Consider the following 12,561-nt stretch of genomic DNA (forward strand, 5'->3'; position numbering starts at 1 on the left):
ACTACCATTTACCTTCTCACGACAGTACTGCGGTCTATCAATTAATATATACCTTTTTCTTAAAGATATTAAATGTTTCTTTTCCTTTCTTTTTGCTGAAAAATTTTAATTCCATCTTTGGCACGGCGAAAAAATAAATAAATATATAAAAGGAACGCAAAAGAATTCCGTGTTCAAGAGTAACACAAAAAGGTAATGATTATTGCTTACTTTAACTTAAAATAAATGATTATTGCTTACCTTAACTTAAAATTAATGATTATTGCTTACCTTAACTTATAATTAATGATTATTGAATACCTTATTAATTTTTATTATTGTTATTTTATTTATTTTTTGTATTACATTTTTTTATCCTATATTTTGTGAATTGGTCGCTTAGAACAATTAAAAACTTAACGAGGCAGACTAAAACAAAGATCATTTTTAGAGTCAGAGGTCATAAGTTAGTCCAAAACAAGTTACATAACTATGACAACCAAATCACTGTTCCCCAGTGCCATTGTATTCAGTATATTCGATCCGGCACAGCGTATTAGCTCCTCACCATTTGCAGACTAGATGTATTCCCGGGACCAACATCAATTCTTCGATTTGGCCCCACTATCAATGGACTGACATTAACATTTGAGAATTTTGATACCAAATGTAGGCACCTGAGCTCTCCCAATACGTAAGAAATTTAATTTATATGAGGGCGTCTGAACTAAATGAACATTTAAAAGATCTGAAAAATTATCGAAGAATCATGCGACATGGACGCTAACGATTTTCTACATCGTGAAATCCACCGACTGGAGCTGGGTTCGAACCCGCACCCTAAGACGTAGGAGGTCAACGTTGAACTACTACGCCACACAGTCGAGTATTGAATTAAACATCTTGAATGCTATCGTGAATTTTTTGAGTTGGCGACGAACCTGAAGATAGACACTAACGTATGAGACACATAATGAAAAAGGTGAAAAAGAAAGCACCACATTTAAAAGCAAATTTGAATAAATACCATTATTCCTTGATATATGCTTTCGCCTTCTTGTACAACAATTAAAATAGAATCTGTCCGAGCTAAATCATACACTGATGTAACTATCCAATCTGCTTCAGGGAAAGTCAGGAAGGCTATGAGATTGCCACTATATGTTGCCATAGTAACCATTACGAAAAGCCACCAAAAACATACAACAAAGCGAGCACTGACGGTTTCAGGTAAGTGAACACCTCCTAAAAATGTAAAAAATTTCACGGATTTCAAGCATGAGTGTTTGTTACTTCCTTGTGCGAAGTAAAAGAAGAGTATTGTATTCAACACAAAACCTTTCACGCTAAAATTTCCAAATAAATTTTCATTTTTATCACCCACGAAATAACTTAAGCGAGTTCTTTATGATGCAGGTGGTACGTATTTATCTACGGTATGAACGTATTTATGATTATATCGAGCTCATTTTGAGACGTTTTGTCATGACTACTGTATTTTGCATCACTTAAAAATGACTTGTCGTAGAATGGTTGAAAATTTGTATTTAGGACCTTTACAACGTCTAGTTGTACACCTCCCTTTCTTGGTTGCAATCGAATGTTTCAAAAGGGCAGTTCATCTATTTTCGTGCTACCCGATAGCATCATTCCAATCCTTCTCTTCTTAAAAATTAATTTTTCGTGCCATTTTTTGAGTACAGGCGACACACTACACAACACTGCAGGATCCACGTATCTACCACTACATATAGTTTAACAAGTTGTATGGGACTTTGAAGACATTTTTCTTAAAAACGAGACCAGAAATCAAGTAACTACTGATCCAACACCAGCAGAGGTATTAATTTGGGATGGGAACTTGGCTTTAACCGCGACAGGTTTAACGTGCACCAGTCACCATTAGCGTACGGATTCGATCTTCCACCGGCAGGAGTTGAACCCGTGACTCTGAAGTTAAAAGTTCAATGCCGTGCCAATCAGGTCATCACTGTCAGCAAAACTGACCTCCTATTGTATTACTATTTTTTTTATTGAGTATATTCGAACAAACAAACCAGGAAACAAACTAAAGAACAGATTTCCGTTTCTTTTCTTTTCTTTTCTTTTCTTTTTTTTTGCCTCCTTGCATTTTCCCATCATGAAATTTGCTCACCTAAGTGGTGGCAAAGTGTCGCCTACCCCAGGAGCCGGGCCTGCTAAGTAGGCGCGTTCTAAACGAGCTACCGGCTAATGAAAACATCCTATGGATTCTCACCGCGACGTCATCAAATCAACCGACCAGTGCAACCGTTTACTCTATTCGAACATACCCATTGCACTCAATTAAACATGTTTTGTTTCAGCAAATGATATTTTGTTCTATGTCTGAACGAAAATCACTTTTTGTCATTAAAAAATTGCGTGATTTAATATCGGAACAAGAATAGCCAGAACATTAAACAGTACAATGCAGTACAGTAAATAAGTCATATCATAATTAAACAAAAATAATACCCGGAAAAGATGACGCATTATAGATGTTTAATCTCAAATTAAAATGTACCTAATTGCAATTAAAAATTAAATGCTGTAAATAATATATATATTTATTTATGTGCCATTTTTATTAGTAGTATTTTCAGTAGTGTTTTTAAAATTGCAGTCAAAAAGATTAAATGATGCAATTATTGCACAGTGGTACTTTAAAAATAGATTAAAATACAATAAAGAAAATTACTTTTGTGCGTGATACTAAGATTTGATGGGAAAAGTTGCTAAAAACTTGAAATGGTGGCTTACCTTGCTGTAGAATTGCTCCATACATGTACCAAAAGCAGTTTTCAAACTTGAACAAGCCTCCTTTCATTTTTTTGCTTCTGATGTTGGCATAACACGAACTTTTTTTATTTACATAATACAGTACAACAGCCATCAAAGGTACCATGATTATTATCAGAAACCATACCTATTAAAAAAATATTTCTAGGCAATGTTGTTATAAAATAAAACATGTGTTAAAACTTATGCAATTTGGATGCTTAATTTTTACTGAGGAATGTGTAGTATTTTTTGACTACGAATTCAGTTTTTTGTTGTAAATAATTCTTGAAATTGTGTTACTTGAAAATATTTTGTTATAGAAAGAACTTAATAACAAGTAAAAACTTCAGATTGAAAAAAAAAAAAATTTCAGAAATATGGAGCTTCGTATCTACCAAAATACAACGAAGAACTAAGCAAAAGTTTTCTAAATTCGTTTTTAGAGGTCAGTCTTCGGAGTAGTAATCTGGAAATATTTCAAGCAGCCGATATTTTTTTGGTAAATTTAACTCTTAACATACCTAGATAATTAACAGTATAAATACTGTCTGAACACGGATTGTATGGAAAGAAAAACATCCGTTTTACAGCCGGAAATGGACGAATCTATTATTTTTTAGCGATGCCAGCTTTTGCAGAAGCAGAGTCTCATTCAAATGAGCGGAATATCGGCATCAAATTTTTACTTTCCCCCCTCATTCAGATAGATTAGTCTTGTCTGGACGTTTGAAAATTCCATACAATCCGTGATTGGACAGTAACACGTATTCTTATTCTTCTTCGCTGGTGCTACAGCCTGTTGCAGGCCAAGACCGTCTCTTGAAGTGTTTCCCACCTAACCCTATCTTCTGCAATGGCCCCATCGGTTCACTCCTACTATCTTTAAGTCCTTTTCTATCCCATCCAGCCATCTGACAGGGGGTCTCCCTTTTCGGCGTTTTCCTTCAATGATGGAGAAGGTGACTCTTTTAATAACACGTATTACTTCAAATTACTTAAAACTAGATGAAGAGACACAAAACGGGAGAAAAAACAAAACCGGATGATAAAATTTTCATTACAGGAAGCCTGTACGCGTACTTTTAACTAAAACCTCTGATGTTAAAATAAAATTTTAACAAAATGAGTTGAACTTGTCGAATACTAGAAAAAAGATTGACCTGTGTTACTGTTTTTAAACTCTTCTTCAATACCCATTCTGTTATTATTTATCCGCTAATTATTATTCTTTTTTAATTAAAAGCAGGTAAACATCAGAGTCCCCAACAACTAACGATATATTTTACAGAGAAATGGGAGAATGCTTCTTCATTTGAGCTTAACGTCGGGAACCTAGAGAGGAAAATTCAATAATTAAAACTACTGCATCGGACATTTCGGCTTTATTCGTCTTAACACTTGATTGACAAATTTCCTTCATTTGAAACAAAAGCGTTAAAATATCCTCTTTTCATTTATTTTTGATTCAATGTTTTCGTAATAAGTTTATAGAAACCCGACTAAAAGGGATATTTTCTATTAACCTCTAATGAAATTGAGAATACATTTTCCCCTTATCTTTACAGACAATATCAAAGGTCACATAATTTTTGCTGTGCTTCCTTGAGTCTGAGTTTTAAATGAATTTTACAGGTATGTTTTTGTAAAGATTATGGGTTTCAACCACAAGCTCGACGAAATAACTTACATGATTTCGAAAAGGTCTGAGAAATATCAAATTTCTTGGTGGTTCTCTTGGTTTCTGAACAAGGATAGCTGAACTTGTTGTCATGACTGGATCTGAGAAATCCAACACCTTATTTCGGCCTTTAGTTATGCCCAGAAAGGGTATCAAATCTGCACTCTGAAATATAAAATTGAGTATTTTCGTAAAAATGTATACCTTATTACCAATGAAAGAAAATTAAAAAACTTGTCTATGAACACAAAGTTTTCACCTCATGCCCATGTTTCACTATTTGATTTGAACAATTTTTCGTTCACCTTTGAACAGTTCAAAAAACTTATCATTCACGTCTACTAGAAAATTTAAGATACATAAATATAGAACATATTTATATATATGTATAAACTAACAATCAGATTTTCTTTAAACAAACTTTATTTGGAAAACCTTTTGGCGTAAAATTTGTGAGTAAAGAGATGTTTTAATTCGTTTATTTCAAAAAAAGTTTTTTAACAATGTGTGCCTTTACGGGTAGTTTAAAAAGAATATAGATATTTCGAATATGTTTTTAGTTTTTTGTTTAATTAAATAGAAAATAAGTTATCTATAGAAAGAGAAATTCTATTTCCCGTAAACTTAACGTGGACAACAGTTAGAGATAATTTTATTTTGTATATGATTTTTTTTTTTTTTTTGGAATTCTGTAGCTTACTTGATTTATTTCTAGCAACGGGAAAGAAATAAAATTCGAAGTGCTCTTTTTTTTTTACCAAAAAGATTGTGAGTCCTGGCATTTTGCATAAGTTTCTTCCAGTTGAACTATTTTTCGCTTGACTTCTCCAATTTGGGGATTTAGTAGTTTTGAAGTCTTTTTCCAAGCAATCCAGCCATCGAAATTTTGGTCTACCTCTCGGACGTTTGCCAGTTGCATTTAGGATCTTAAGTGGGATGGATTCTGGGGACATACGAATGACATGTCCTGTCAACCTCATTCTTTGCAATTTAATGTATTTTATTACGTCTATAGGACTACAGCAGACGGAATCAATCGAAGACTGGTCGCTATATGCTTAAAATATTTTATATCTCTTCCCTCAATATCTAGGCAGCTTTTATATATATATATATATATATATATATATATATATATATATATATATATATATATATATATATATATATATATATATATATATATATATATATATATCGTTTTCAGTACTCACTCTATCTAGTAGCATTCCAACAGCTCCGCTCCATTCTCCGTTGTCCATCAATACTCCCCATTCATTGTCATCTGGTAAAAGAACTTGATACCTAAAAGACAGTTAATTCCATGACTGAAGGAAATTTAACTTGGAAGTTCAAGCAATATACCAACATCCCTATCGTGACATCCAGAGACTGCATTTTCGCCTTTGTCATCAGTCTGGAATAGTTAATAACCGAGATGGAGGCAGATGTCCTCTAGTTGAAGTTGAGAACTAACTTGGCCGTTTTTGATAGAGCTACTTAATGTAAAACAGATACGTATATACTATATATATGCCTATTTATTTATTAACTTTCTTTTAATTTTTCAAAACTAACATTTTCGTTTTACTTCTAATTAAAAAACTAATTTGGACAATTGTCTTTCCTGAATGGTGTTAGATGAGAAGGGGTGATATTCCGTTAAATGCTTGGTTACTTTAATTATGTACCATCCAGGTGCAGTGGTTACACATCCAAATTAAACTAGTATGTTGTGACCATCGCGAAACTTTCTTCTATATCTTTCTTAAAATTCTGATCCCTACCCATGCTTGACAAGGAAGCAGTATTCCCAACAAAAACAAAATTACAGACGCCAAAACTTGACGACCTTCCCAATTCCCGATTTATTTTAAAAGCAAAGCAAAGAGTGAAAATTGAATATAATTTAAAAAGTCTCGCTTAAAATAATTACAGACATTTATTTGTTAACAAACACAAGATGGCAACAGTCTAAAATTTTAAATCATTGAGATAACATTTCCGATACAATTAAAATCACGAGAAATACGCAGATGACAGCCTGTTACGATTTATCTTTCTTATTGTTGCATTAGCCACTTACTTTTCTGGAATTACAGAAAAAAAATATATGAATTTCTGTCCCCATTTTTTCACACCACCCACCTAGGGAAGGAAAAAACCTGTTTATGAGTGCAAAAAACGAATTTGAGTCTATTAGAACAAAATTATTGAATATCTCAAGAAAATGAAGAAAAATATTCGACTGCTTTAGAGGTTATTAAAAATTTTGAAAAAATTCCCTTTTTTGAGTTCAAAACTTGGGATGATTTGAACAAAAACGTGAGTCAACGGAAAAAGGTATTTTTGTTGCATTGCTATCTATTGTTGTTCATTAAACTTAAAAGAAAAGGCCTCAAGAGATTTTGATTTTAAAAAAATCGGAAAAAAAGAGTGAAAATTTTATAAATTGGTGGTCTTTGCGGGTGAGCACCGGCACCGCAAGGTAATCCTAACAAGGCTTTAAACTAAACGATAATGTGTGAAGGAGAAAGAAAAAGTAATGGAGTAGGACAACTTCATACAGCTCCTTAATGTTAAAATTATTTGTTTATGTAAGTCACAGAATGATTCATGTGTATCGAAATACCTGCCTGAATTTCAATTTCTTCATAAGAAATTCGAATAATTTTACGACGGCTCCTTGTTCGCTGTCATCTTTTTGTCTTTCAGATGGAAATGTGTATGGTGGGGCCTAGAAAAAGAAAGTAATTTTATGATTAAAACGTATTAATGTTTATGTTTAGTTTATCGTGTGTTTTTAATTTCTATTGTTTATTTATTCAGCAAGAAGTCCAGTTTTCAATAATTCAATGCAAAGTTTTTGCAAGTAACGTTCGTCAAGTATTTTTCGTTATTTTTCAATTTGAACTAAAGTATTTGTTTATGCAATATATTGACAGACCAGTTATGACATCAAGTCATCAAGAGACTAGTTTCGACAATATTAAGAACTCATCAGTATGGAATAGTCGATAACTTAGCTGGAAGCAGATGTCATCTCATTGAAGCTGAGATTACCACAAAACTGGTAGCTAATTGAGCGCACCAGCGAGAGACTGCAAGCAATGGTGCGGTACAACTCAAACATGAAATTAAAAACGCAGATAATAAACAGTAAGTTACCACCCTTAAGCTAAAGCTAAGGCAGAACTACATGCAATATATCGCAGCCCCGTTATGATATCCAGAGACCAGTTTGTTGGCACTCTCAGCTTCAATAAGATGACACCTGCCTCCAGCACGGTCATTCACTATTCCAGACTAATGAGGCCATAATAAGGACGAAATTGCAGTCTCTGGATACCATAAACAGTGTGTAACATGTAGTTCTGCCTTAACCCTGCCGAAGAGCGGTAACTTACTGCTTAATGTATTTGTTGCTCTAAATATAGAGGTAAATTATTATGTTTGAGAAAAACGCTGGCAAGTACTAAAAATTAAGTAATTTAGTAACCAATAACGATTCCGATATTTAGAACCGCAATTCTCTTCCAAAAGTTTATGCGTTACAGGCGAGGATTCGCTTTAGCTCTAAAATTCGGTACTCACGAAAAACTCGCATTATAGCCATTTCGCGTAAGTCGAATAGCGTTATAGCGAGAGTACACTCTACTCAGTAAAATAAGCTTACTACTCTGGGCAGGGAAACGGCAGTATCTACAAATTATTTTTGACCTGCCCTTGGCAGTTTAGTATTTTAGTGCAATCATCTTTTGTCAGACTGTTCCATGAAGTTTTAAAACAAATCAACGAAGTTTTGCTATAAAACCTTATGTTCTCTAACCTTAGAGCAGGTATTATAAATGGAGGGAGCAAGTCCAATCATTGGCTTAGCAAAAGCTTGGGCAACGATCTCAAGTCACGTGACTTAACAACGGCGAATGGTTGACACGTTGAAACTAGCGAAAGAAACCTGATTTCTTCCACTGCTTCGCTTTAAAATCTATCACGTGATTTGGCGTCTTTGTTTCACTCTTCTCAATGTCTCTAGCACAGCGATTCCCAAGGTGGGTTCCGCGGAACCCTTGGGGTCCGATTCATGCTTTACGTTTTGAGTTGGAGTGCCCACAAAAAAATCGGTCAAAAACATGCAGACACAGACAGATAGCTTCGAAAAATAGTTAAAGTAGGTTGGTAACAAATTAAAACTGGATAATCTGTCAAAATATGAAAAAGTTCCCGAAACCAATAATTTTTTCTTTATAGAAGAAGTAATAATGATAGCGAATGATTATCATTTTTCATTTGACTTCCAGATCCTTTGCAATTTGTTTTAGAAGTTCCTTGAAGTATAAGTGAAGCACTAAGGGTTTCGTGGCTCAAAAAGTTTGGGAACCGTTGGGCGCAGTACCAGCATACTACAGGCATAGATTTTTGAGAAGCGAGTAACAGAAAGCATGTATGGAGAAAGTTGACTTGCCAGAGGTTTAAAACTCTTAATGCTCGTACATTTTGTTTCATTTGACATCTTACAAACTTTGTAAAATTAATAATGTATGAAATGTATTCGCTCGTTTTCTGGAAATAAACCATATAACTATATACATCTCAGATTACATATCATGTTACTCAACATGCGCAAATGTTATTCGACATGTAACAATTTCGATCATAAATTTTCACACTTCTGTTTCTCGCCTTTTTTTTTTACTTGAAATCAATTGTTAAAATACTTCCGGAAACGCTGTTTACGGCTGTGTAATTATGAATAGTAGGTCTAAAACAAAACAAAAAACTGCTACGTTGCATACTGTTTTAAAACGTATAGGAACTTTATTTTTTTTTTTACATATCGCATGTTATATATAATAACTTTCCATAACACAATCATGGAAATTACATATTTGGAAGTTCTTTGATGCTATGCAATCACAGAACGCTCTTTTAAAGTACAACCCAGTGGACAGAATTAAGTATTATAAGAAGTAAAATGCAACCAAACTACTTTTTTCATTTTGGTTGCGTTCATTTTAAGTTGTTATTTTAAAGAATAACCGGCTAATTGAAAAAAGAATTATCTGAAGTGAAATGCAACCAAACTACTTTTTGTATTGCATGACACAAGCATGGTTTAATTTCTTTCTTCTTCAGTAAGTGAGCAATAACTTGTCCTTTTCTCATCAAAGAGCGAAAGTATGCTTACATAAGGAATGGCCAGTTTGAAAATCCTATTCTCGAACAAAAGTCTTGCTTCAATTGTTTCGCTGAGATACTTAAATCTAGGATTGGCACTGGCTCTCCACTGGGCTATGGTCCGGAAGATCTCTCTTTCGGAATCTACAGGAATGTTGCGAAGCAAGTCATATTGCAGCGTATCCGCCAACACACCTATGTCCATCATGAATTTCTATATATTCGTAGAAGAAAAAATTATCTTTTTCAAAAAATCACATCAAAATCTTTAATGAATAATCATTAATTTATAGCTAAAAAAATTTCATGTATTTTTTTTTAATATTGAGAAATTTCGGCCGCGTTCAAATAAGCCAACCCATCTCACCGGACATTAACCAAAAGCATTCTATTAGAGCCGTAGGTTAATCGGGCGTACCAGAAATAGTAGAAGTACCGTCTGTCCACTAACTATACGGAATTGGCAACCATCCAGTTTTGAATGTCACTCCGCGTAATTAAGAGGCTAACTTCCATCAGCAAAAACTGACAATCCTGAAAACTAATAGATTCGTCCATTTCTATCTGCAAACTGGATGTTTACCTTTCCATCTCATCGGTGGTCAAACTGTATATCTAATAACTTCACTGGACACTTGACCAGTCGTTTCCAGAGTCACCGCATCTTAAGCAAAGAGTAACTTCAGAATTGTTGAATGATATATTTAGTGGTGTACAGAGTTGCCAATTGATTTATAAATGAAAAATAAAGAGCGGAAAATTGATATTATATAACCTTGCCATTTTTTAACCGACTTCAAAAAGGAGGCGGTTATCAATTCATACCGTATGTATGTTTTTTTTTTTGTTTGTCCACTCATAGCGTCTCACCTAGTGAACCGATTTTGATGATTCTTTTTTTAATGGATAGGGGATGGCTCAACTTAGGTCCCATTACTTTGTTTGACCATATTTGTTCTTTAGAAAAAAAGTTATGGGCAAAAAACAGTAAATTTTATGCAATTTCCCTATTAAATGATTTTGTAGCGAAGTTCGCACTTTTCATCCGTGGACAACGGTGGCTCAGTGGTAGAATTCTCGCCTCCCACATGAGCAACCCGGGTTCAAATCCCGACTAGGACAAAGTGTATTTTACTAAAATTTCGTTTCTACTGTTTCCCGTATTTTCTCGAATCTTCTATTAATTTCTGTATCTTTCCAAGTCTGGAAAGTTCCAGCACTTTCTCAAGTTGTATATAAGGAGATGTAACGTTCATTCGTGGTTCTGAATAAAGATCTCGAGTTGAGACTAACGAGTATTCGCTTCATTTGGCTTTCACATTGTCTTCGCTTTCTTCATCTACGCGACAATAGGAAACTCATTGTTATAAAGCTTTGGTGCCCTATAACATTAATAGTAATTGTAATGATAATTTTGAATGAAGGCTTCTCTGAAGCAAGCATCAAATTTCTTCAAGGGATATTTCGATAATGGGGAATCTGACGCTGTCGTCTCATTTTTGGCGTAAATAATTTTATTTTAGTAACCCTGCTGATTTATAGTAACCCTATGTGAATTATCAAAATCTTCCTTTCTTCCGTGCTATTGCTCCGTAGTTGGGGTAAACCTAACCTGGAAGCGAGGTGATGCAGTGATTAGGATCTGCTTAGCCTTCACAATGCAAGCATTAGGTTTGACTCAACTACTCTGTAGTATTTTTATCGTTATCATCTAGGCCGATAACAGATGATCGGGGCTAAGTAAGAAAATACAGAATTGCATCATGAGCATTTAGATGCTGTGGAATGTAAATTAGTTAGGAAAAACGTAATACTTAAATGGTTATAATTAAATTAACTACGCATGATTTCCAGAGAGGAACAAAGATAAGATTTTAGTGCCAATCGCTTAAAGTTTAACGCGTATCAATAGTTTTTTTTTTTTTTTTTTAGTATGGAGCATTTTTAAGAAAAAATGTGAATTATCGTGATGGTAACTTCTTATTATTTCTGAAATATCTACATTTACACTAAAAAGAATGAAATAAAAAAATTTTGAAAAAAAAATAGAACCGACTTCAAAATTGCTCTAAAAAGTGAAAAATAATTTTATTCTTTAAACACCATCGATAATGCTTTTAAACATAATTTTTGAAGTTGGCGCAAAAACGATAGATAAAATCATTCACAGCCATAACTCAAATACAACTATAAATTTAACCAGGACCAGTTTCTTCACTATCACATACATTATGCATTGTTGACCGCATATTTGAATAGCGATATAAATGTTTCGTTCGTAACTTTGGATGCTTTTCTGAAAAAAAAATATGAACGAAGCATGGTTACACTGGATTTTACGTTTTGTTTTTGCGCCAACTTCAAAAATTATGTTTAAAAGCATTATCGATGGTGTTTAAAGAATAAAATTATTTTTCACTTTTTAGAGCAATTTTGAAGTCGGTTCTATTTTTTTTTCAAAATTTTTTTTGAAGCCAAATATCCTTAAAAATGTGAAACGGTGTAACGTTAACTCACATTTTTCAAAGTTACCCAAAATGAAAACATACATAATTATAAAATACTTACCAGTACCAAATTACGAAATGAGTTCTCTTCCATGAGATTAGACTCATTGAAACTGGAACATTTCCCTGCCTCTGACTGCTTTTTATGGGACCAGATAATATTGGAAGATTCAACAACGCTCCACACGGCTGCAGACACGTACACTTCCTCTCGGCCTAGGTATGGTACCTGAGATCATAGTAGGGTTTATAATCATCAAATGCAAGGATAGAGATTGTCAAAAAACATAATTTAATTTACACACATCAAATTGTATGTAAATTACAGACAAATCAGACATGGGATTGGGAAGTAATTTACTACTTTTACCGCGTGTAGGAAGTAATTTGTTACCTTTATCGCGTCATGAGTTGCAG

At 33.8% G+C, this 12,561-nt stretch overlaps 1 protein-coding gene across 1 annotated transcript in view; it reads right to left on the reverse strand.

Annotated features, from left to right (window-relative positions):
• LOC129223197 (uncharacterized) overlaps positions 1 to 12,561 on the reverse strand; it is a 55,871-nt gene that overhangs the window by 1,986 nt on the left and 41,324 nt on the right. Inside the window, exons 14-20 of the mRNA XM_054857764.1 lie at positions 12,206 to 12,373; positions 9,648 to 9,851; positions 7,096 to 7,196; positions 5,674 to 5,764; positions 4,457 to 4,624; positions 2,761 to 2,926; positions 1,007 to 1,224 (exon numbers count right to left, since the gene is read on the reverse strand). Of these exons, the coding sequence (XP_054713739.1) occupies positions 1,007 to 1,224; positions 2,761 to 2,926; positions 4,457 to 4,624; positions 5,674 to 5,764; positions 7,096 to 7,196; positions 9,648 to 9,851; positions 12,206 to 12,373 (1,116 nt within the window). The remainder of the gene's footprint in view (positions 1 to 1,006; positions 1,225 to 2,760; positions 2,927 to 4,456; positions 4,625 to 5,673; positions 5,765 to 7,095; positions 7,197 to 9,647; positions 9,852 to 12,205; positions 12,374 to 12,561) is intronic.

This window comes from Uloborus diversus, chromosome 5 (genome assembly GCF_026930045.1).
Source record: "Uloborus diversus isolate 005 chromosome 5, Udiv.v.3.1, whole genome shotgun sequence".
Taxonomy (NCBI): Eukaryota; Metazoa; Arthropoda; class Arachnida; order Araneae; family Uloboridae; genus Uloborus; species Uloborus diversus.